Source organism: Urocitellus parryii, chromosome 12 (assembly GCF_045843805.1).
Source record: "Urocitellus parryii isolate mUroPar1 chromosome 12, mUroPar1.hap1, whole genome shotgun sequence".
NCBI lineage: Eukaryota > Metazoa > Chordata > Mammalia > Rodentia > Sciuridae > Urocitellus > Urocitellus parryii.
Genome location: NC_135542.1, coordinates 41,850,276 through 41,876,767, shown reverse-complemented (window position 1 = coordinate 41,876,767; position 26,492 = coordinate 41,850,276). Strand labels below are relative to the sequence as shown.

Sequence of the window (26,492 nt, the reverse complement as noted above, 5' to 3'; positions counted from 1 at the left end):
TTTAAATCTGGCTCTAATAGGCCATCTTCATGTAAAACTCTTCTTAATATACAGTTGCCCTCAGTGGCTTCCAAATCACATTCCCTAGTTAACCTAGCATTCACTTACAATTTATTCTCACCTTGTCTTCCCAACTATAGTTTTTTAGTATTATAAGCCAGAGGTTAGTAAACTGTGACCTGCAGGTTAAGTTTAGCCCATTGTCTTTTGTACAGCTCTTAGCTACAACTGGCTTTTATATCCTTTTAAAGGATGGCAAAACCCAAGTAAACAAAAGAGTATGTAACAAAGACTCTCTGTGGCCTGCAAAGAAGCCTGCCTCAGGCCCCTTACTCTCCTGCCCTAGGTAAACTACCAAGTGCTCTCATGTATTAGCGTGGACCTTCCTACTCCTGCAACTGTGCTTTGGCTGTTGTCTTTCTGAAACTCTTGGGTCACTGAGTTCAACACTCTGTTCAAAGGGTGTGTGTTATGTCTGAGCCACAGTCTACCCTCTGGAAGTGCTTCTGTGGCAGGCCGTAAACAAATAGAAACCCAGTAGGTTAGTTATGAAGAAAAATATAAAGGAGGATAAGGAGAAAAGGGTGGAGAGTGCCCTGGGTGTTAGGGTTGCCAGGGAAGCCTCCCTGGTAAGATGGGGTTCATGTCAAGTCCTAAGGTGGGTCCTAGAAGAGCATTTCAAGTAGAGGGCAACAAGTGCAGGGCTTCGAGGGACAGAGGGGGCCAGTGTCTTGGCCTTGAAGACGGGGTTTATTCTTAGTAAATTGGACAATAGTCAGTAGATCTGAGCAGTGGAGTGGCATTATCCCATCTGTGTTTTAAAATATCTTTGCTACTAGGTAATGCTGGAAGTAACAAACTGACCCCATAATCACCGAGACCTAACACCACAAAATTCTCCTTCCGTGTCCAGAGCCACTTGGGGTCGTCTTAGGCACCTCATGAAAAGAGGGGGCACTGGAAAATGGGTTGTGATTGCCCCGGGCGCAGGATGAACCATGACTTTCCTCTCACATTTCGTGGGCCCATCTTGTCACATAATGACATGGGGTAGAGAAGTAGAGGGTATAGGTGGAATGTGTCAGTTCTGGCTTCCCTCGGTCCACCAAGCATCCTTCCTGCCACAGAATACATGCCACTCTCTGCCAGGGCCCACTGAGTCATTATAGAACTCCAAACCAACCTAATCCTGGGTAGGCTGTGCATCAGGTCCAGCTCTGATCCAATTTGTGGGTTAAATAGGCAAACCTATTGCTTTGCTTTCCCATACCTACCAGGACACACAGTTTATATGGTGTAGCAGGCTCAGGTAACTCTGTCAAACACCTTGGAAGGGGAGGATGCAGGAGATTCTTGACAGTACTGCCTGCCCTGCAGCTGTGGGGATCCCTGTTGAGGCAGGTAATGTCCGTGCATTAGGTCTCTGCGGGGCTTTCCCGGGGCCTCCCTGTTGACCTTTGCCCCGTGACTTCAGGCTTACCTGCCAGGGAAGTCTCTTCCACTTTCTTCTGTAGCCACATGTGGAGTGATGCTAGAGGCTTGAGCCCACTTTGAAAGCTGCCTGAAGAGTGTTGAAGGCCCAAGTGTTGTTTCAAACTATCACAGTCACCTTTAGTCCAGGCTTCTGGTTTCTTGGGCAGCACCACTATCTCAGAAATTTAGTAGAGTTCTTACATATTTGATATCTTTTACCAACACATCCCCATAACCACATCTCCAGGCTCTTTTTATTTGCTTATTTGTTTTTGAGACATTTTTCTCAGATACTATATATCTTTAGTGTATCACCCTATACATAGTCTCTCAATTTTAAAGGAGCTATCTTAAAGCTGTCAGGTGTCTGTGGAAGACCACATCATTAATTGAATCTCTGCCCTGAGTCATTTTGGACAATTGAAAAAAATTTACGAGATGTCACACCCTTGGTTTATCTTTCCCCTGAAGCACTTTAATCTCCTAAAGGTTTTACCTGGCATTTGTTATCTGTGGATTCTCAATCTTATCTTTTACTACTGGGGTCTAGATTTACTACTTTTTTTTTTTAACCCCATAAGCCCTTGAATTTCTGCTGTTTAACAGTTCCATTTCAGTCCTACACACAGTCTGAACAATGTCATTTCTTTCTTGTGATAGTTAACCACAGCATCCTGTAACATCCAGCACATATTATCAATGTTCCATTTTCCAGTCTCTGGTGCCACAAGTTCCTTAGGGATATGATCTGCACCTGACATTACCATGGGCGATAGTTTTATGAAATAGTTCATTATAGCATAACATAACTATTTTTGCAACATGTAATCTGAAAACCAAAGCCACATATTGCCTTACCCTTAGTACATGGTATATGTCAGAATAGGCTTAGGTATGTGTAGTGTCTCAACATTCAGAAGGTTAATATTCATTTTCCTAGTTCAGTAAAAGACTGTAAAAGACCCTATGGCATAAAAATCACTTATGATCCAGGGTGATGGAGGATCTGTGTTTGTTTTAGCAGCCGCTGGCCTCTGGGCCCTGCACGCTTCCCAGTTGCTGTGGTTGAGAAAGAAGGGAGAATGGATAGGGATCCATGTGAACTTTTTGTTGCTTTGACTCAGAAATAGCACATCGCTTCCACTTGGATTTAATGAGCTGGAACATGGCTTAGCCTGACTGCAAGGACATTGACAAATACAGTGGAGTAGATGGGGTGCTTGTGTTCTCTGTCATATTAGGAGGCACCTTGCAACTATTGCAGCACTCTGTGAAGGGTGATGGTGTCTGAGAACAGTGCTGAGGGGGGAAGTGCTGGAAATCTTAGAGTTTAGGGGTGGGTGTGTGTGGGTGGGTGGGTGTGTGTGGGTGGGTGGGTGGAGAGCTGGGGATCGAACCCAGGGCCTTCTGCATGTGAGGCAAGAACTCCAACTGGGCTGTATCCCCAGCCCAGAGTGTAGGTATATTTTGAAGCTAGACCCCAATAAGATTTACTAATGTCATAATTGACCCCAGCTATTCCACCTCCATTGTCTTGGCCCCAAATATTTGTAGTTTCTTGGTGATCGTGGCTCATGATTTTATCTCCATTTTCTGTGGGGCCTGGGAAATAGATGCTCAATACCTCTTTATTGAGGGATGGAATAATTTAGCCACTTAATTTCACAAAATCTACATTAATAACAATTATTAATTACTGCAGAAAATAGCTTAAAACATCTTCATTTACTACATTATAGGAATGTATATGACATGTTAATGCTGTGGTTTTCAAAAAGAATGTTAAGAATAAAGGTACTGCATGGCCACCAGGTATAAAAAAGAAATTGCTATTTCTTACTCTGAAACATTTCTTTAATCATTTATTTTTTCTTCTCCACTCATCATGGAAAATTTTAAATAAAATAAATCAGCTAGACATAAATTCAGTGTTAAAATTATAATTCTTAACCACACTCTGGAGTCTTTTAGCAGTGGACCTGTTTTTATGAAGTGGTGAAAAACTTGAATGAAGTCAGATGCCTAGTGAAAGAAGAGGCCTTCCATCTTTTTCATATTAGCATTCTGCTGCTTGGAGTTCCTGGCTCTCACCAAAGTTAGGCTGTATTTATTTATATCAAGCATCAGGTTATTGAGTTATCTGGAAGGATCACTTAAAATAGGAAAAATGCCTTTTCTTATGCCTCCGTGATAATGAGGTCAGTTTTAACTCCTGAAAACAGTCACTTTGCCTCTCATGATCCACATCAAGCTTCATGACAGCAGTGTTAATGTGAGCTCCAGACTCGGCAGTGCTAAGGAACCAGGCCCCAGGTACAGGGGACAGAGTGGGTCATGCACATAGAGCAGACGACTTGCCAATGGATTTGCTGTAGGGGCTCATGAGTCGGAGTTGACCCTTTATGTTTGCAAAGTATTGAAACATGGCTAGGGATTGTCCATGCTAAGACGAGGGAAGCCAGCATTTTATTGAGAGGACAGATGTGTAATGACAACTGGGAATAAGCCTGGTTGAGGCCTAGGTTGTGGCTTACAATTATAAGGCCAGAGGGTTGGCTTGGAGCTGGTCTGTGAAGATCCTTGTCTTCTATGCTGAGAAATTTGAGGAGATGATAAAAAAGGTTCTTCTGAAAGAGAATTACATGACAATTTATTAGATGAAAAACCAACAAGAAGAAGTTGGCCTGTATATTTTATCAGTTGGTCAAATTAAAATTCACCTTCCATTTATTGAGTACTTGCTATGAGGAAGGTTTTATAGTGATCGTTTTATGTATTATCTCATTTTTAAGAAATGACATCAGACAGTAGATGACGTTTTTTTTCGTATTTTGTAAATGAAGGCATCTAAGGCTCAAAGTGCCTGCAGTCACCCTGGGAGTCAGTGCTAGGCACAGGCTTTGAGTTTAGTGTGCTTGCTTCCTTGCCATGCATTCATTCCAGGGTTGGTTGGCAATGGCGAGTTAAGCCTTGGACAGCAAAGACTGCATCTGGACCTAAGGGCTTAGGGACCCATTGTTTCTTCTGGAACCTCACTTCCTGTTCCTGTGAATCACCTGCCTTTCCCTACTGTCTTACCAATTTATTCTCTTCCACAGTGCATAATAGGGCAGGAAGAGTATTTGCAAACTGATATATTAAAAAAATCATTGTCTAAGTTTTTATTTCTTGGGACAAATATAATAGAAAGATTCACTGTACAATATTGATTCTTATTCAGCATTTAAGCAACATACTCAGACAGAGCCTGCCTGGATGAACAGGTGACGAAGAGGCAACTGTGAGGGACAGTGGTAGGTAGCATCCTCTGGGTAACCATATGCTCTGGGTTCTAGTTTTTACTCTTTTCACATAACTCTCCTGATCTGAGTCTCTCCATGCACATGGTGGAAGAAAGGGAGTCCCTTGAGCTAAACATACTTTCTATTATCTTGTACTTCTAAACTACAGGGAGGAGTTCACTGTTTGTTGAGGGAAAGGGAGAAGAATGTAATTCATTCTTTCCAGCATTGGTGACTTCTGATTATTTTTATGCCATACATAGGTGCTTAGAGGCAGAAGTCTGAGAAGGGGGGAGGCTATAGAACTTGTCATGAAGCTGCCTTTGCAGAGCAAGGGGAATAAAAAGTTACAATTTAATGGAAGTAGTACTTTCCTAAAGGTATCTTTTATCAGTATTTATGTGGGATTAAGAAAATGTCAGCTTTCACTATTTGAAGCTAATGATTCTGTGTAGAGTGACTTGGAAGTAGCAGATAAGAAATAGAGGGTTACTGGAGGTATACCTCCTAGTGTGGTCACTGATGACTTCTATTTAAGACTATTCCTACTTTTCAGAATAACCAGAGATGTACAGTGACTGATATTAAGAAATAATAGGGAAGCTGGGGGCACTGGTGCACACCTGAAATCTTATCAACTCGGGAACTGAGGCAGGAGGATTGCAGGTTCAAGGTTGGCCTCAGCAACTTAGCAAGACCCTGTCTCAAAAATAAAATTCAAAGGGCTGGGGATATAGCTCAGTGGTATAGTGGAAGAGCAGTACTGCAGGGGGCGGGGGGGCAGAGAAATAATAAGGAAAATTGAGATTTTTGTCTTAGGAATTTTATCTTTTTTTTTTTTTAATAAACACAAACACATCCTTTTAAGGAGATACTAAAAATGGGCTTGAGTAGTTGACAGAAAGCCAGAATCCACAATTCAAAATAACACAAATCAGGGCTTCAGAGGGCACCAAGAATTGCTCAGAGGTATCTAGTTTCCCCATTAAAATGGGTAAAGTTTAGACTTTATTTTATATTCATGAGGATAAGCTTAATGTTTTTAATATTATTAGAAAAATACAACCCCTGCATTACCAAACACAGCCTGACACATGTCAGTGAATAAATGAATTGTTACAGAATACTTGGAAAGTGGAGAAGAAAAAAATTATTCATAATTCCAGTACCTTCATTGTCACTGTTTTTTTTTTGGTGTTTATTAATATACATATGTGTGTGTGTATATATGTATATATAAATATATATATGCACACATATATACACATGTACATGTATATGTATATTTATAGGCATAAGAATATATCTATTTTTATGTGTGCATATATTTTGTATTCAAAAAATATATCCTGTACAGATATCATTTATATTTTAATGTACGCTTGGTATAGAGTTTTTAATATCCTGATCTCTAAAATTTAACATTTTATGATAATTATTTTTCAAAATAGCTATCCTCTTTTTCTAATTTCAGTTTTAATGACTGCATAATATGCTAACCAGTATTTTGTCATAAACTAGTCATCATTTCTCTTGTAAATTAGATTGCTTTTGAAGTTTTCTTTTTAGAGACTTGTTCTAGTTAAAAATCTTCATGCTTATTTCTTTTGAATTATTTCCTCATAATAAATGACTAGAACTAGAAATTTGGTTTGTAGAAATGACTCATTTTTGCTCTGTAACTGATAGTATGAATATTGATTTCTCTATCTCAGCATTGCCTAATTGATTATCAGCATTTTGAAACTTATAGTTCTAATTTAATAGTACAAATGATACCTCACTGTTTTTGTTTTCTTCTACAAAAGAAAAACTAGTGAAAATCCTATTCATTGGCTAAATTATAAATATTAAAATTTTACTTTGATTTTCACTACCTTACTAATGCCTTATTGAATATGCCATATATAATAATCAAGATGGTTTGTCTCACTGTGGTTTAAGGCCTTTTTTTTTTCCTAAAGCTATCTGTGGAAGCACGTGAAGAGATGACTAGGAAGGCCATTAAAATAGTCAAACATTTTATTGAGAAGCCAAGGAAAAGAAATGCAGAAGAAAACATTGAAGAAGCTAGTGATTCTAAGGTTACCTACGTGGATGCTTTGAATCATCTGGAGAAATCGCTTGCCCACCTGGAAACTCTCCACAATAGCTTCATTGTTTCTCTGAAGAATAGTGAACAGGTAAGGAAATGGAAACTTCTGTATTCTCACAGCAGTAATATCAGGATATCCTTTTCTTTCTTTTAAAAGCTATGTTAGTAGTTGTGTCAGTCAACTTCCATTACTATAACAAGTGCCTGAGATCATCAGCTAATAAAGAGAAATGGTTTATTTTCACAGTTTTCAAGGTTTTCATCTGTGATCAGTTGGTCCCATTGCTCTGGACCCATGGCTGCACATGATGGCTGCACATGATGGCTGCATTCACCTTGTGTTCAGGAAGCAAAAGAGAAAAGAGTTCCACTATTCCCTCCAAAGGCCTGTTCTCATGCCCCAAGGAACACTCACTGGGCACACCTGTTAAAGGTTCCACCAGCACCACCTGAGGGATGGAGTCTTTAACACATGGACCTTTGTGGAACACTTAAGATTCCAATTCCAAGGCAGGCACAGTGGTTCATGCCTGTAATTCCAGCAACTTGGGAGGCTGAGGCAGGAGGATCACAAGTTTGAGGTGAACCTCAGCAACTTAGCAAGACTATCTCAAAAAATAAAAAGGGAGGTGGATGACGCTCAGTGGTAAAGTGCCTCGGGTTCAATCCCTGGTAGCCCTGCTCAAAAAATAGATAGATAGATAGATAGATAAATACAAAAAAGCCCAACTCTAGCAGTGGTTTTAATTGGGTTTTCAGACTTGCAGATACACTTGAAAATGGTTCTTAAGCCTTTATCCTTTAACCTCTTCAGTATCACTTAAGATTGTCAGTTCACTTTTCTTTTGGAAGGAATTTGGGCCACTTAATACAGATAATACCTGTATTATCAGGGAAAGAAGAGAACGGGAAGGTGGGAGAGGATTGGATAGCAGGCGTTGAGCGAGCCCTGGACCTGTTGTGCCTTGGCAGAGGATGGTCCCCATAGTTCATAAGTGCCAAAGATGGTGCTTCTCAAGTTCTTCCAGCTGCTGGGTGTTGCTCTCCAACTGAATAATAATGGGGGTATTCCCCATAATTTTCAGAAAAAATATCAGTAATAGCCTCTAATACCGCCTTCAACAGTTTTTTTTTAAACATGCATCCTCCTTATCCTGTATTAATGCTACATGTTTCCAGTATAACTGTATTACTGATATGAATTTTATGGCTGGTAAAATTGTTCCTCTTCATTTCTTGTTGAAACTGTGTCTTTAAATACCACCTGGAGCTCAGGAGCCCCTGCCCTTGCTGGGGTTTGAGGACCTGGGTGTTAGTGCTGTTGCAGGGATGCCAGAAGCCCTCTGAGGCCTTCAGAGATTTTGTTCTGTATTCTCTCAGGGGAGTTCAGATATCAGTTTTTGTAACTGGAGAGTTAACAAATGAATAAATGAAAACACTGTTTAGATATATGAATAACATTCCAACCACCCTTCAGTTTTGTGGCAAAGGAACCTAGACAAGGCCACTGACCTCTTCTTTCGTTTTTCCCAAATTCCATTTATTGACTCATTTCCTTGACTTGTAGAAGAAAAATATTCATGACTAGAAAGGTCAGTTACTGGAAAGGAATTCAGATAATAAACAAATGGGGGCCTTCAAAATTTGTATGAGCCATTTAAATGCAAACCCCTCATTAAAAAGATAGTGGGAAGAAAGTTTGCAAAGTTTGATAGCAGTTTTATTTCATTTTGTATTTTTCAGTGCCTATTAACCTGTACAATGAATATATTAAATGATGATATGAGTAATATAGAAGTCTTTTTAGGGATCAAACTGGCTAAGTTTGATTTTATCCTGCTGATATTTATGTTACCACAATTCATAATTATATGAACTAGGGTAAACTTTGAATCTTGATTTACATGAACGTGATTTATACTTATTATAAATTTCTAAGTACCTGTTTATCTTTTTTTTTTTTTGGTGGGGGGAGCCATACCAGGGATTGAACTCAGGGGTGCTTAACCACTGATCTTCATTCCTAGCTCTTTTTTGTATTTTATTCAGAAACTGTGTCTCACTGAGTTGCTTAGTGCCTTGTTAAGTTGCCTAGGCTAGCTTCGAACTTGAGATCCTCTTGCCTCAGCCTCCCAAGCCACTGGGATTACAGGTGTGCAGGCATGTGCCACCATGCCCAGTCACTTGTTTACTTTTTTAAAAAAATATTTTTAGTTGTAGATGGACATGATATCTTTATTTAATTTTCATATGGTGTTGAGAATCGAACTCGGTGCCTTACACATTCTAGGAAAGCACTCTACCACTGAGCGACACCCCTAGCCCCATGTATCCTCATGAAGGCTGGTGCAGTCTAATAACATTGTTTACCTTTTAAACTGGATATACTATGTTAAAATCTAGATGGTTAGCATTAATACTCTTCTTGGAACAAGTGTTGTCCTTCAATGGCTAGAATCATCTGCATGGATTCAAGGGGAGTTATTAGCAAAAATATCTGCTCATTTCTTCTGGTTATGGTTGAAAGGTACCATGTCACTCCTTATAGATGTCATTCAGCCAAACCATGTGAAAATCATAAGAGGATACTCATGGTTACTGAACTGGACATTATTAATTTTATTAAGACCCTTTTTATAACAAAAATTGGGAATAACCTTCAGCTCTGTACATTTATCCCCTTTAAATTCCGAGTTTGATTTTTACCTGCTTAGTTATATGACCAATGAAGAACATTTTGTATCCTCATGAAGGCTGGTGCAGTCTAATAACATGAAAGGCTTTCATCCCATGGAGCTTCAGTTCCCTCTCCTCTCATATTAGTGATCGTTTTGCCTAACTGATGGGGACTTTTTTTTTTTTTTTAATTTCAAACAATGGGAGAAGAGTAAAATGAAACCTCATGTGCCTGACTGTCAGCTTCAAGAATTACCAAAACGTGATCACACATACCCTACCTTCCCTCTGCTCACTCCTGTGGGAGTCATCTTTTCATTTTACTTGAAAGTGCTTTCATATCTATCTCTAGAACATCCAACTGAACATATCACTATAAATGATCAAAATATTAATCATAATTCTTCAATATCAAAAAATCCAACTAACATTCCCAGATCATTACATGGTTGTTTGGAAAAATATATTTTGGATCGTCAGGGAAACTAAAGAACCTTAAAAGTGTTATTGTCACTCAGTGATCATATTTAAAATTCTGTAAAGCAGTAGTTTGTATCCTAGTTCTTAAATTATTTGTTGTAACATTAGTTCTTACAAATATTATAAAGGGAGGCAGGCAGTATGGCAAGAAAGGTGGAATCGTAGCCTTCTAGATTCAAAACCAATCTCCATTAATTGCTAGCCATGTGACTTTGGGCATATTACTTAAAATCTTTGGTCTTCATTTTTCTTTTTGATGACATGGGGCTAACTAAAACTACTTACAGGATTATTTTAAGTATTATGTTAGATACCATATGTGCAACCAAATAATAGTTAAAATCTACTGAGTAAATATACAAAGTTGATGTTCAACAAATTATAACTAGTATTGTTGTCGTCATCATTATCATCATCATAATAATAGACAACACAGCTCCCGAGTCTTGCTTTATGCTGACGTTGTGCTAAAGGACTGACTTTATATCATCATTCTGTCAGTTGACATTCACGATGCCCTCTAGTCTTCAACCTTATTTCACAGATGCTGAAATTTCAGATCATAAAGACCCACTATTTAATGTTAAAGCTTAATTCACAATCAAGCCTGGGTGACCTTGATCCTAAGCTTTTGATAACCAATTCATGGCCTTTGGTGTGCTGTAATGGTTGTAATTTATCTGGGTTTAGAATCTTCTAATTAGGTCTTACTACATGCTTGTAGATACATTTAATTTCCATCTGATATTTAGGTGTTGATTTCTATGTCTTTCCAGGAAATACTGCAGAAATACAGTGACCTCTATGACCTATCCCGATCAGAAAAAGGGAAACTTCATGACCAAGCTGTGACTATGTGTTTGGATGGTCAGCCTCTAAGAATGATTCAGCAGCTGCTTGGGGTGGCAGTTGGTCCTCTAGACATCTCACCCAAGGATGTAGTACAATGTGCAATAAGGAAAATAATTTCTGTCTTGGGGTAAGCTTTAAAGAGAAAATACTAAAGAAAAACTAAGGTACTAATTTTACCAATAATGAGTGTTTACCTCATGGTTGTTATGAAGCTAAACTGTCCTCATGTAGAAGTTTTAAATTTTAAAGTATTTTTCCAAAGTGAGAAATTAGTTTTAGAGTGCTCAAAGTCTTATTTCTTAAAAATCTTGAGAATAGAGAACTATGAATTGTTGTATCATTTGTACGATATGTAACTAACTTCTAGTGGACCTTCTTTCCCTCCTCAGATTATTTTTTATTTGTTTATTTAGAGATGGGGGTCTCATGTTGCCAAGTAGCTGGATTGCAAGCATGCACCACCACACCCAACTTTTAAGTTATTTTTGAAGTAGGAGAAAGTCCAAAATGGCATCTGAGCATGTAGCTAAGAGCCAGACTGCCCTGTGGCTTCAGCAAGTATTTTCAGATTTTGTCTTTTTCTCTTTATCTCTCAAAAAAAAAAAAATTTTTTTTTTTGTTTGTAGATGGACACAACACAATGCCTTTATTTTTATGTGGTGCCGAGAATCTAACCCGAGTCCCACTCATCCTGGGCAAGCGCTCTACCGCTGAGCCACAATCACATCCCCAGATTTTGCCTTTTCTGAAACCCCTTCTTTGTAGCAATGGGAAAATAGTTTCCAGAAGGTTCTTTTGAACTACATCAAGCAGCTGGTGTATAGCTCAGTGGTAGAGCACTTGCCTACCATTCATGAAGTCCCCACTACTGGGGGGGGGGGGGGGCTGGGGGAAACCTTGAACATGTAAAGCAAAGTCAATCATACCCTGAAGAAACTAGATATCTGTTAAGGACATTATTTACCTACAGTTAATGGCATAAACTTGACAATTGAGAAATTCTTGCTTCATGTCAATATGCTGGTGCCTTGGGAGGCTTGATCCAAGAGAATTAAAAAAGAGGAAAAAGTGAAGCTAAGAAAATAATGAGGCATCAAGTGCTTTCTGTGAATAATGCAATTAGGCTAAAAGATTTAGTTGTGTTTAATTTATTCTCTTTTTGAGCATTCTTTGTAATTCTGTATTGCTCTTGAGGAACTTTTTGATTAAATGCATGTCAGTTTTCTGCAGCTGAACTGAAATCAAATGAGCCTTTATCAGTTTAATTACCCCAGCCTCAAACAGTTTTCACCTTAGTGCTCTAAAGTATCTGGGAATTTCATACATAGGGGCAGACAAGTTTTTTGTTGTTTTTTTTTTTTTTTTTCCCAGAAATTACCAGTTAATGAAGCTTTGTACTGTTTTTTTTTTTTGTCATTGTTTTTTTTTTTGTCATGAGTTTTTTGTCATTGGTTATAAGAATCACTCTCTCAAAAAAATGTTTATACAACTCAAGTTTGTTTGCTACTTTTGTACCTTTGGGGTTATAGTTACCCTTTTATTAATTTTTTAAATCAAGCCTTAAATGAAATTTACAAAGATAAACATTTTGAGAAATCAGTGTTTTGATGAATAGTTTTTTCTTTAAAGTTGCACATTTTCATTAGTAATTAAAATTATGATATCTAGTAGCTTTACAGTTATAAACACTTTACATAAATTATACTTCCTTTTCCATCCCTGTACCCAGTTCTACCATTCACGGTTTGGTTCTGATCTGATCAATATATACTTGGCTCACAGAAGAATTTCAATGAATGTGAATTAAGTCTTTCAGAAGTGGAGGAAGGAGAGCTTGAGTTCAGCTGCCTCTTTTTCAAAGGAAAAGAAACTGCTGTTGATAACTTCGATAATATTTACCTTTCAGAAAGTAAAATTTGGTAGGTGCACAGTGACAAAAGCAGGAAAGTAACAGAATCCAGCAGTTGATTTAAGTCATAAACTTCAATTGTCCCAGAAACTCAGGCTAAACTTCCTTTTCCTCTGTTGCGTTTTCAGAACTATGGAGTTCCACACAGGCATATCTGGAGAATGGGCAGTGAGGATCATTAAACAGCAGAATATGTATAAAGCACTTAGTGATGCCCAGTACCTAATAAACAACAAGTGCATATTGGTTGTTGTTTTTTTTTTTTAAGAATGTTCAACTGGAATACTTAGAATTATTATTACATATTTAACACTTTAAATGGCTTGCATTTTTCATGTTAAGTGAGTGTTTTCTCAGTGACAGAATGCAAATAGATTATGTTCTCTTGACAGTAAAACATGCTCCTTAAGAGAAGGAAATGTCCCATTTCCATACATTTAGCACCTGATATTGGATTTAGTACACATGCAGCACAAATGGCAGTGGGTGGACAGTGCACTGTGCAGGACTCCTGCTGGGTTCATCTGAGTATGTAAATACCATATGTATTTCTGAGGCTTGAGTGACCCTCTTTTGACTCTGTTCTCTATTTTCACAGTGGTACTAGTGCTGACCTTGGTGGGCCCAGAGACCCCCTCCAGGTCCTGGAAGGTGTTGTTGCAGCAGTCCACACCAGTGTAGACAAGGGGTAAGACTTGGAGAGTTTGAGTATCTCTGCTGAATGGCTTTCCTGAGTCTGAGAATTACTTTTAGTGTCCATATTTCTAAAGCTTCTAAGACTAAGCAACAACTGTAGGTGTTTTAAAAGGAACAGAGCTGCTTCTGCAATACTAAGGAGGACTCTGCATCTGGAGAGCCAGGATCCTATCTCTGCTGGCCACATCTGTGCTTATAGGACCTGCTTACCCTGGAGAGAAGTGTCTCTTCTTGCCTCCTTCACATGGAGGCCTGGAGAGGAAACTGCTCTGAGCTTCTTAAAAGAGAAGGATGCTCATCCACAACAGGTTAACTCTATTGGTGAAGTATAGAAGTTTGAGAGAGAGAGAGAGAGAGAGAGAGAGAGAGTGTGTGTGTGTGTGTGTGTGTGTGTTTGTTTAGAAAAAGTCTTTATACAACTCAAGTCTGCTTTGTTTGGAGACTAAGTTTACAGCTTTCGAATTTAGAAAAGTGTTCATCTCTAATGCCATTTTTAGAAAGCATTTTTCACTCAACTACAATAGTGTTGATAGGAATAATAGCAACTACCAATGAATAGCTATGGACTTCCTCAGAATTTACAACAGTCTGTCATATGGCTAATATCCTATGTGTCAACCCCATAAGGCCTCTCCCATTTTTTTTTAATAATGAAGTTTCTTTACTGTAAAGAGAGAAATTATTCTGTGTGTGTTGTTATGCTCTGTTTTAAGTCATGAGGAATTACATATGTGTATAAGAACTAACCTCTAACCCCAAGGAACTTGCAGGGGAGATGAGCTTTCTCAGCTGTAAGAACCATGTGGTAGAATGGTAGGTGATATACAGAAAGCAGGGTCAAGGGAGAGGCTTATTCCAGCTGGGCAAGTCAGGACAGATACACAGTGGGTGACCATGGAACTATTTTCTGAAAAAAAAAAAAAAAAAAAAAAAAACAAAGTTAGAAAGGGAAGGGCTGTGGATGATGGCATTCCAGCCTGAGGAAGCTACCTGCAGGACAGCAGGTGCAGCAGGTAGCAGAGCAGGCTGAGATATTGCCCAGGACACACTCACCCAGCATCTAGCTGCTGCCATCCTAGTCCCAGCTCACAACGCCTCTGCGAATACTGCCAGTAGCACAGCTTCTCTCAGGTAAGGCTGACCCTAGATCCTGGCCTCCCAGGAAGAGAGATCCAAGAGGTGTTGCAGTGGGCCCTTTCCAGTGAGTCCAACTGGGGACAGCCAAGAAGATTAAAAGATAGTGTTTTGCATCCGGAATTTCCAGACCAGAGAATGCCATTGGGTCTTTTGAATACAGACTCCCTATTAAGTTCTAAAGAGGAAGACATTATGGAATGGAGAACAAGAGAGCAGAACAAGATCTTACTTTTTATTCCAGAAACAGAATAGCAAAGTCGTCATTAGAAAACTTCAGTGAATTTTTTTTTTTTTGCCGTTGGAAAGGAAAAAGAAGATAAAGTTGTGACTTTTATTCCTGGCAAGTATGTTTTGATTCTACGGTGCTAAACCTGATTCTACTTGCTTTTATTTCCCTTCCCACCAATATTCCTGGCAGAATCGGATAGAGAAGTTGGTCTCTGTGCTCCAGGTAGTTCCAGGCAGTATCTTTGGGTGACATGGGGACTCCAGTCTCTTTAACCCAGCACTTTCTTTTTTTTTTTTTTTTTTTTATTGTTGGTCGTTCAAAACATTACATAGTTCCTCATACATCATATTTCACAGTTTGATTCAAATGAGTTATGAACTCCCAATTTTATCCCGTATACAGATTGCTGTATCACATCAGTTACCCTTCCATTGATTGACATATTGCCTTTCTAGTGTCTGATGTATTCTGCTGTCTGTCCTATTCTCTACTATCCCCCCTCCCCTCCCCTCCCCTCCCCTCACCTCCCCTCCCCTTTTCTCTCTCTACCCCTTCTACTGTAAATCACTTCTTCCATTTGAATTATCTTGTCTTACCCCTCCTTTCCTCTTATATGTCATTTTGTATAACCCTGAGGATCGCCTTCCATTTCCATGCGATTCCCCTTCTCGTTTCCCTTCCCTCCCACCTCTCAACCCTGTTAATGAAAATCTTCGTCTCAAGCTCTTCGTCCCTACCCTGTCCTTGTTTCCTCCCCTTATATCAGAGGAGTCATTTGGTATTTGTTTTTTAAAGATTGACTAGCTTCACTTAGCATAATCTGCTCTAATGCCATCCATTTCCCTCCAAATTCTATGATTTTGTCATTTTTAAATGCAGAGTAATACTCCATTGTGTATAAATGCCACATTTTTTTAATCCATTCATCTATTGAAGGGCATCTAGGCTGATTCCACAATCTTGCTATCGTGAATTGTGCTGCTATGAACATCGATGTAGCAGTGTCCCTGTAGCATGCTCTTATTAGGTCTTTAGGGAATAGACCGAGAAGGGGAATAGCTGGGTCAAATGGTGGTTCCATTCCCAGCTTTCCAAGAAATCTCCATACTGCTTTCCAAATTGGCTGCACCAATTTGCAGTCCCACCAGCAATGAACAAGAGTGCCCTTTTCCCCACATCCTCTCCAGCACTTATTGTTGTTTGACTTCCTAATGGCTGCCAATCTTACTGGAGTGAGATTAACCCAGCACTTTCATATCACTGATTATTTTCTGATCCCGGCAGCCTAGTCTCTAGGAGGATATGCCAGGCTGGTGTGCCCCTTTCCCTGCCTCTAAACATGCCAGCTCTCCTTCAGTCCCGGCCTTGACATCTACTACCTTCCTCAATCTGTTTCAATAGTAAAGAAGTTGCACATACTCAGCCATCACACAAGACAGGTTATGCACACACCATCCTGCAATATTCCTGGCAGGAAGCTATGGAGGAGAGTAAGAATTAGAGTGAGAATGTGTGTGTGTGTAGGACTACTACCAAGTTTTTGGTTTTGTGACTAAATTTTAGATAGTTGATGCCATCTGTCAGCATTGGTTCTTGACTTTTTATATTGGTTTAGATGTCATTTGCTTTGTAGCTGCAGCTTCTACCTCACTCAGAAAACACTTTCTCCCTTCTTTTATTTGTGCTACTTTTTAAATTACATAAAATCACTCAGACTAGCCACCAGTGGAGTGTACAAATGACTACGTGTACCATTTGTCTTTCCCTTCCAGTTTAACAGGGTTCACACCACTACACATGAAGGTTAAGTATTCCTGGAGTTTGGAATGCTCCTCCCCCCACTTTCTATAATATCTGTAGTTAAAGATGTGATAAGGTAATTTATTATTCAGAGCCTCATGCATATTGAAGTTACTTTATGAATTTGCATACTTCCCCCATTATTTTTGTATGCTTATAACATCCATGTTCTGAGAATATAATCTAAATTTTTCGTTTGAGAATTAGTTTATTAGTTTGCTTAAGAAAATAAAGCTTATTATTCAAATTCAATAGCTTAACATAATCATATTCTAAAATAATATATCTCAAACTTAGAAATTAATAAACTACCACTGTCCTAAATTTTAAAAAACAAAAAATCCTTAATGAACACTTATTTCTCTATACCAACACCTTAGAAAGGTGCTATTCAGTAATTCAATCTTCAAAACAATCCTACCACACAGAAAGTATTATCTCCATTTTACAGATTAAGAAGAAATGGAGCTCAAGCTGGATGTGATGGTGCATGCCTGGAATCCCAGCTACTTGGGAAGCTAGGGCATGAGGATCGCAAGTTTGAGGCCAGCCTCTGCAACTTAGTGAGAACCTGTTTGAAAAGAGAAAGGGCTAGGGGTGCAGCTCAGTGGTAGAGTGCTCACCTAGCATGCCTGGTACTTGAACTGAATTCAATCCCTCCTCGTACCACTGGAAAAGAAAAGGAAAAACAAAAATGTGAATCTTAGGGAGGTTTCCATGATGACACAGTAAGGACAGTCTATGACTCTCACCTTGACATTTCTCCCAGACATGAAAGAGCCAGCAGTGGAGAATAAGGGGCTGCTTCTCGCACCTCACTCTGCACACAGCTTTCCTGCAGTGTCTTATTAACATAGATTTGGATTGAGAAGTCTATAGGGGGCCTTAAACTTTCCCAAGTGACACCTAGTTCATGAACTGAACTTTCTGTAGAAGATCTTAGGGTAGTACTTCCCTCACCTGTCTCATCCCTTTGCCCTGCTTCTCTTTACTTTCACTTTATTTTTTTTCCTACTTCCTGCCTTCAAACCTTTAAAGTTTTTTTTTTAATTTGAGTAACCTACAAGTATGAACTGCATATTAGTGATTCTCAAAGAAAGTATGGGGTTAAATCTACTCAGATGATAAGATAATTAATAAAGGAATCCATCTGTGCAAAATTCCAAGAAAAGAGATTTTCTTCAGAACTTTTTAATATTTTTGGTGCTTTTGTTTGCTAACATTGCTACTTAACTACAAAAACAGATGGACTATCTTAAAGCCTCACGTATTTTGAACAGGGTCAGATAATTCAGACTTGATTAAACTCTTTGCTATTACCTAGGAATTTCACATTATTTTTAAAATACAGAAAAGAAAAAGGGGAGAGCCCATTTGAGCAAATTGAGAATCATGTTCTTCAAGTACCCACGGTGTACATTGTGAGGTACGGAGCCCTCCTGAAAGCCATGGCCACTGCAGTTCCTGGATCCCTTTAGGCCCTGTTGATGTCTCCCAGCAGCTGTGGCTACCTGTCACAGCAAGATGTAGCATGCTGCTGCTTAGCAAGTGAAGCCAAGGAAGATAGTTTGGATTGGTGTATATTGGAAAGTAGACACAAAGATATTAGTATTTACCAAGAGTTAGGATTTAAGATTCTAATTGTGTGCATACCACAGTTGTTATTATTTTTTGAGCCTACCTGACTCTTTAATCTGTGGATATGTTACAGGAAAGAATGTTTGTTTGAAACTTTTTGCGTTAACTTTTTTTTATTTTAAGTATTCCTTACATGACAGTATATTTTGAAATATTATACATACATTGAGTAAGTATAGCTTCTTCCAATTAGGATCACATTGTTGCGGTTATACATGATGTGGAATTACATTGGTAAAAGTCCAATTCATTCTTTTAATTCAACTTAATTGGGACTTTTTAAAGTCACACTTCTTATATAACCGCAATGCTATTAATGTACATCTGTGTATTTGTAGATCCCTCTTATCCCTTGCTGGTTGCCCTTGATTTTTTCATGGTTGTTGATAAATAATAGACATTCACCTGGGAAGTGTCATCCCCACTCAACTCCATGCATAGAGAGGAAAGTATGCACAGTGTGTGGATCCATCCATTAACAGAGGCAAGGGGCCTAGAATATGAACATTTGACTCCCTCACTCTTATCTCATGTTTACTTGCATCCGCCTCTCTCCCCTCCCTCCCTCTCCTGCTGTTATGCAGATCAGAGCTCCAGACTTGTTTGCTGAGAGGCCAGGCAGTTATGGAAATGGAGTGAGATGAATCAGGCTTTGGACAAGGGAGACGAGGGGGAACTAGAAAGCTTTCAGAGGCATCCTCCAAGAGAAGCCTTGCCTTGGTCCAAGCCTTTTGTTGCCACGTGTTCATATTATCCAGTTTTTAAAGAACTGGAGAATTCTGATTCAGTGTGTGTGTGTGTGTGTGTGTGTGTGTGAGAGAGAGAGAGAGAGAGAGAGAGAGGTTCTTAATTTTGAAACTTTGGTATATATTGGCAAGTCAATTCCCAAATTCGTTTGCCAGTTTACCTTCAGTACAAAAGACTGGACAAAATAGCCTTGTTTCTTTTCAGTTGTTCAAATCTGACATTTTTATTTTCCAAGAAATCTCAAAGGTCTGTTTTCATGTTTGAATACAGTCTTTCCTTTCTTCATTCTGCTTCATGATTTATAAAGTTATTCATATGCTTTTTGCCTCTTTTAATATACCTTAACTTTTAAGTTTTGGTTGTCTTTCTATGTATATGCCATGCAGGATTTGAAAACCCTTTTACCAATAATTAGTTTATTTGTATTCATTAAATCTATCTTTTGCTTTATTTCAACAATTGCCTTTGATTGAATTCCCTTCTATTTGTGTGTGTACTTTGAGTGTTCTCCTGTGGCCAGTCATAACAGGAAGGCCATGTGAGGACTCCACCCACCTGAGTTGTCACATTCTCTAAGTAATCATTTAGTTAACATTTGTGTTGTCACTGTTGCTGCTTCACTTCTTTTCTGCTCATAGTTACTTACTATGTATTCCAGGTGACTTGTTATCTTTTGGGCCAAATTTGTGATTTTGTATTTCCCCTATAAATTATTTGTTTAAATGGTATATTCATTTACCCTCCACATTAAAATGCCCACCCCTGTTCTTAATATAGGGGAAAAGAAACAATTTCTCAACTGTTTATAGTGAAACTCTGGAGATTTTCCCTTTACCTATTTATAATTTTAAAGTAAAGTGGTATGTTTCAAAATATTCTTTTATTATTCCTAAACTCATTAAATCTTCTATTTGCTTCCATAAAAGCCTATAGAATGGAATCACTTTCCTTGTTCTTATTCTGTTTTTTTTTTTTCATGATGAAAGTCATTACTTTTTACCAACCTATTTACCTTGAAAAATTTCAAACTCATAGAAAAGTTACAAGGAGAAAAATATCTACATACTCTTCGCCTAATTTACCAATTATTAACATTTCATCACAATTCTGTGTTTATCTGTGTGCTGATCCATGAGAATCACTAAAACTTTTAAAAACTCAAATTGAAAGCAAAGCATATACTATTTTTCAGCTATAATTTTTAGGAGTTAGTGTTTTGTTCAGGCACTTGACAGTGTTTTCTAAAGAGCTGTTTTAGAAATGAGTTCTCATAATTTTGTTTTTGAACTATCTACCAAAAATTAGAATATGTGCCTCCAAAGTGTCAAATATTATTAACTACACTGTAAACGCTAATGTAACAAGAGTCTAACTTGATTTAATAACTTGGAAAATACTATAGCAATAATCTTTCTGTTTCTCATCAGTATCTGAATAATTTTAATCTCCTGCCACATTGTTCTGGAATATGGCCCAGTTTGGGTTCAGCAGTATTGTGTAGTAATTGATAAGGCAGTCAGATAGTCCAAGTTCAAATATTGGCTTCACTACTTACTGTGTGACCTTGGAAAAGGTATTAAACCTCTGATTGTTCCCTCATCCACAAATTAGAGCTGATACAGTACACAGGAGAAAGACAGTTATGAGGAAGAGCTACAAGTCACAGTGAACCTCAAGCCTTCAGAAATTATTACTGTTTTTATTCCTGTTCACTATATTCAGGTTTTGGGGTATTGTTATAGCTTCCATTTGGTCTTCATGACTCCCACTTCCTCCCATTCTTGTTTATCCTCTCTCCCACCTTCTTGGCACTTGGGCAGAAGGTCAAAACATTAGCTTCATACTATGTAGATCTAGCTTGAATTCATGGCCAAAAATGGGCTTTAAACTCTTTTCCCCTTGAATTACACTTGGACCTCCACCAAAAAGGGTGAGTCTGCCTCATTCTGCATACTTCTCTAATTTTTAACACCACTCTGATGTTTCACTGCTCAGAAATACTCTCTCATTCCCTTTCCTTACCAAGGAAGACCAGAGAACCTCAATAATAATGGCTGCCAGTAATTGAAGCCCTTAGTTATATGCCAAACCTTGTATTATGTGCTTTACATTTGTATTTACTATTTGATGTTTCAGTTTAATTCTAAACAGCCCCCATGAGAAAGGAATTGTTATCCATCTCTTTTGACAAAGAAGGAAGTTGAGGCTCGTGATTAATTGACTTTTTAGCCAAAGTAATCCTAACAGGAAATAGTAGACCTGGGAGCTAAATCTGGGCCCCACAGCTCCTGAGCCTGCCCTTCCAGAGAGTGCAGCTGAGCTGCTTCTTCAGCCACTTGGTTACCTAGGTGAGAAACATCTATCACAATGCTCTCTAATTTACCACCTACTCATGTGAGCTTTGATCTCCTCCTGAACTATTTTCCTACCTTTTCATTTAAGTACACCCTGCTTATCCCTTATGATCCTGTTCAGGTGCCACACCACCTTCTCCAAAACAATTGTTCAAATTTGTTATATTAGTGATTTGGATAATAGTTACTTCTAAAGTCTTTCTGTTCCATTGTATCATTAGTTCTTACAAGGCAGAGACCATGGAATTTTTTAATATCTGTGTCATCAAGCACAAACTAGTACTTTGATGATGCTGATGATAATTATTATGATGGTGATTCTGACAATGATGGTTTGCTATTAAGTGTTTCCTCTGTGTCGCATGTTGTGCTAGATGCTTGGTATATATTATCTTGATTTCTTAGGGACCCTTGTGTGCTTAACTATAAGATGGAAATGATAACTTTCATGATTCTTTGTCTAGAGTTGTTCAGAAAGGATGGGTTACAGTTAGGTCCATCAGATTTTTTTTAAAAAGTGGTCTTTTCATTGTATCATACTGTTTGGTTACCTTATAAATAGCAGGTATCCAGGAATTATTGGTTCATTCTACATTTTTCACATACCAGTTTTTCCTGTTTCTGATATTGTAAAGGTTATTCATTGGTAAAACTAAGAAATGAATTCGTAAATTTAGAACTATTTAAGCCATTTGTCTGCAATGTTTTGTAATTTCTTTTAATCCTAATACAAATGATGAATTCTGTTTTTTTAATTTAAATTGCCATAAAGTAGCATTTGGCAACTATATTATGGAGAAACTACTAAGAGGAATACTCAGTGACATTACAGTTTTTATTCTCAGAAGTTTTTAAAAAGCCTTGTAGTCTTGATAGGGTTGAAGATAGGTTAGTCTGCGACTCAGTTTAGGTGATTTATCGCTGAGATCTTCGTATAGATCTAGTTACAACAAAAACTGTATAATATATTATTGTAACATGGATCCCCAGGGCCTTGTGAGAGGAAGTCTTCTATATGGATAACCTCTTAACAGTCATTGATAGTAATTCATTGACATCATCGTCAAATAAGTTGTTTTCCTGAGAGGGTCCATTTGGGATACAAAAGAAGCAATTATGCTGGCTAGAAAGTTGTACAATATGTCCCCTTCTCTAAATTCTTTTAGACTCTACAGTCCTATAAGAGCCAAGTGTTCATATTTTATTTTTAGGGTAGTGTAAAAATTGATATGCTAACCATATGCTGATATTCTAATCTCAATGAAAAGTGGTTACAAAGAGCATGGGCTTTGAGGTCACACTGCAGTATCTCCTACAGATGTTTGTGGGCTGATTATATCATTTCCCTGAAGCCTGTTTTCTCATCTTTAAAATGTAATTTATGATCCCTGCTTTGCATAGTTATTGCCAACTAGTAATAGAATATGTAAAATTGCTAGAATAGTACCTAGAACCATAGGTATGATTAATAGAAATAAGCTTTCCTATACTTTAAATGCTAAATAAGAAATAAACTAGCTAAGGACTTATTGGTTAATGGCTATTTTTTAGTTAATACAACTCATTTTAAAATGACATTAATTTTACATAGCTTTTAAATGACTAATATGGTTTGCTGTAAGCCATTTAAAAACCTATATTTTTCCTCTCAAGAAAAAAAAAAGTAACAAAGAAGTCTTGAGGCCAGTGACCACATTCGATTACTGGAAGGGAAGAAAGCAGAACCACCTAAGAGGTTCTTTTCATCCCCCGTTTGTGCCCTGCAGGGAGGAGCTAGTGTCACCTGAGGACCTGCTGGAGTGGTTGCGGCCTTTCTGTGCTGATGATACCCAGCCTGTGCGGCCCCGCGTCCATGTGCTGCAGATCCTGGGGCAGTCATTCCACCTGACGGAGGAGGATGGCAAGCTCCTTGTGCTCTTCAGAACAGAGGCCATTCTCAAAGCTGCATGGCCCCAGAGACAGGTAAAGGAGCATCTGACTGCTTTCCTTGTTGACAGTTACCAGAGGTCAATCTTGGTTACCTTAAACTTCTCTCAAGGGAATAATCAGCTTGCTAATGATTGGTAAGCATTCCAACGGCTTAGTAATTGAGTATGTGCAATAAAGTGTATTTTTATTTTTATATAGATTTGAACGTGCAACACATTCTTACCATTTTTTTCTTCAGAAGAGATAAGACCATTCTTTTTGGGGGGTAGGGGAATGGGTACCAGGGAATGAACTCAGGGACACTCAACCACTTAGCCACATCCCAGCCCTATTTTGTATTTTATTTAGAGACAGTCTTATGGAGTTGCTCAGCTCCTTGTTGTTACTGAGGCTGGCTTTGAACTCGCGATCCTCCTACCTCAGACTCCGAGCCACTGGGATTACAGGCGGGCACCACTGCACCTGGCAGGACTATTCTTACTATTGACTAATTGACGCTGTACCAGAAGAAATGCAGAGCTATATGGAAATATAGGATGTAATTGAGCTAATTCATTTCTTTTATGTTCTACCCTCTCTTTTGTACCTTTCTGGACATAAATGGAACGCACACAGATGGTTGGGGAAAGTTCCAGAGTGAAAGACTCACAACCCTGAAGCATGATATGGAGAAACTAGGAAAACCTTCCCTGACCATCACATATTAATTAAACTTTGAATTCTACATAGTTGAGCTTTAATTATTTTATAGCTATTTTAAAGAAGTTTTATCTCCGACTACCATGAAAATTCTGAAAACTCAGAGGATGTACTTAGATTTTTGAATCCCTGAAAGTATTCTGTGCACGTACATCACAGAGCATAATGTCTTGTTCTTTGAGTAAATGGTAATGCTAATTCCTAAGTCAAAGAAGTATGGTGACTGAAGAAGTTTGAATTCTAAATTGATGCATCCTAAGGACATAAGATCCAGAAGTCAGCAACTCCATCACGTATTTTAGCATGCAGATTAGACTACCAGGTCAGTGAAAGTTAGAAATCAAGACTTCCCAGGTAACCTCATCTGCAAAAGAGGTCTCTGGAAGTCTGGCTCCAACCCAGTTTACTTCTTAATTCTAAAGCATAGTTTATATTTATGTCCTTATTACTACATCTAAAGAACAATGACTTCCTTTCCTGGGTGGGTGGGTGGGTTGGTTGGTTGTTTTGGTACTGGTGATTGAATTCAGGCTCTTATATATACTAAGCATATGCTGTACCACTAAACTATTCCACTGGCCTAAATTGTTTTTAATGAATCAAATATTAAGAACATCTTTGGACTCATATCCAAATATCTTAATTATTATCAACTTTTGTGAAATAACTAGGTAAATAATATTTACTTCTCAGAGAAATTGAGATTTAAAAAAGAAGACTTTATCAGATTCTCTAGTCTTCCCAAATTGCTGAAATGGATTAAAATGAAAAAGTCACAGATATCTGAATAATGCTCTCTGAAGCACTATGACCTTCCCTACATATCTGGGCTCTTCACCTTGCCGACAGTTACCTCAGAAGACCACTTGCAGCCTCTCGAGCAGCGCTGGAGCACAAATGCTGGAGGCTGTAGAATATATTCCAAGTACAGGGCATGGTAGGATCAGCAGTGTGTGGGTTCTCAGCAAAACACTGCTATGGGTACGCATAACATCCCTGAGGCGAACCTTAAATCAGACCATATTATTTTTGCCACACAGAGCTTCCTGTTCTGACCCTTATCCTGAAGCAAAGCAACTTTTGTGCAATTATGTTCTTTCCTATGATCAGCCTCTGGTTTCTCTACTTGGAGCTTCACTTCATTTAATGTCATATCTATATGCTAAAAATATTACAGAGCAGAGTGGAAGTTGGGAAAGGGGAAACATCCATCCTACCCTTCATGTTGAAATGTTAGAACATAATACTTTCATATTTGAACCCAGACTCTTTATAGCATTGCCAGTATTCCTTCTTTATCCTTTTCTCAAGTTCCACTTACTCAAACAAGTTAGAACTTTTATATGATTTCAAAGATTTATAAGTTTTCAATGATTTATAAATTTTTCTGAGATTTTAATTCCTTTATTAACTTTTTCCTCAAATAAGACTTAAGGCAGCCAATCCTCTGTTAACAAAGTCCTTTTTCACACACTTTCCTAAATTGAGTTGACATTTTTGCTATAAATATAAACTATTTCCCTCACTTGTGAAGCCCATAAGTAACTCTGCATTTCACAAATCTATCCTCTTTACAGAAGCAAACTTTTAGGCTTCTGAAAAATCTCTCTTGTAGAAGTCTTAGAACGACTAGTAAAAGTCCTCTCATGTTTCCCTCACCCTTTTTCTTCTTGCTTCACTACTTTCCTCTTGTGTAAGAGTAATTTCCTGCTCTTGGCAGCTAATGGTCTTGATTTCAAAATTATCTAGGAACCAGAATGAGAAGGCTCATTCTAGTTTCATTATGCTATTCATCCAGAGTCTTCTCAAAAAAAAAAAAAAAAAGTCACTGAGTGTCTCTTCCTCCTCCTTTAGAAAGTAAGTATAATTAAGAATCCTACGTCTGCAGGGCACTGATGAGTCAAATCTACTTTGGAGGACAAGTGGATTTGACATGGGTATTTTTCCCTATAATTGATAGAACTTCTTGTTTCTTAGCAAATGAATGCAGAAAAATTGTAGTTTCAGAATAGAAACACCAATACTTCTGGAATGTTGCAGAACAATGCGTGATACTTCAAATCATGTCTTCAATTACTGTTTTCAACAAATTATGCTCCCTTTCATTGAAGCTGTAGAAGGATCAGATGGTAATAGAGGGATGTGTGTTTATCTCCCCCTCCCTCTGCCACTAGTCGTATTATCCTGGGAGTATTCTTGCACTATGTGCCTTTGCTATTTAGGGTGTGAAATGGAACCTTGAACTAGAGGACAGAGAAGTTGGTCTGCTCGCTTCATCAGTCATTTTTCCCACAGACGTCAACTGTGCTCTTTATCTCTGTATCCCCAATACTAGAGGATCCCAAAATGTCAACTGTATGAACTCCCATTTTCTCCACTTTTCCTTATCACCTTCTTCATTCTTGAACATGCTTTCAGTTATTTTAAGGATGGACATTGGTTCTAACAGACTAAAGATAAGAATAGATAATGATATTGCAAGTTCAATAACCAAAAA

At 38.2% G+C, this 26,492-nt stretch overlaps 1 protein-coding gene across 2 annotated transcripts in view; it reads left to right on the top strand.

Annotated features, from left to right (window-relative positions):
- The window catches only part of Nbas (NBAS subunit of NRZ tethering complex), a 324,194-nt gene that overhangs the window by 265,812 nt on the left and 31,890 nt on the right, over positions 1 to 26,492 (top strand). For both annotated transcript variants that reach the window (XM_026396378.2, XM_026395637.2), the window contains 4 exons: positions 6,719 to 6,937; positions 10,782 to 10,984; positions 13,365 to 13,454; positions 23,134 to 23,329. In XM_026396378.2, the coding sequence (XP_026252163.2) occupies positions 6,719 to 6,937; positions 10,782 to 10,984; positions 13,365 to 13,454; positions 23,134 to 23,329 (708 nt within the window). The remainder of the gene's footprint in view (positions 1 to 6,718; positions 6,938 to 10,781; positions 10,985 to 13,364; positions 13,455 to 23,133; positions 23,330 to 26,492) is intronic.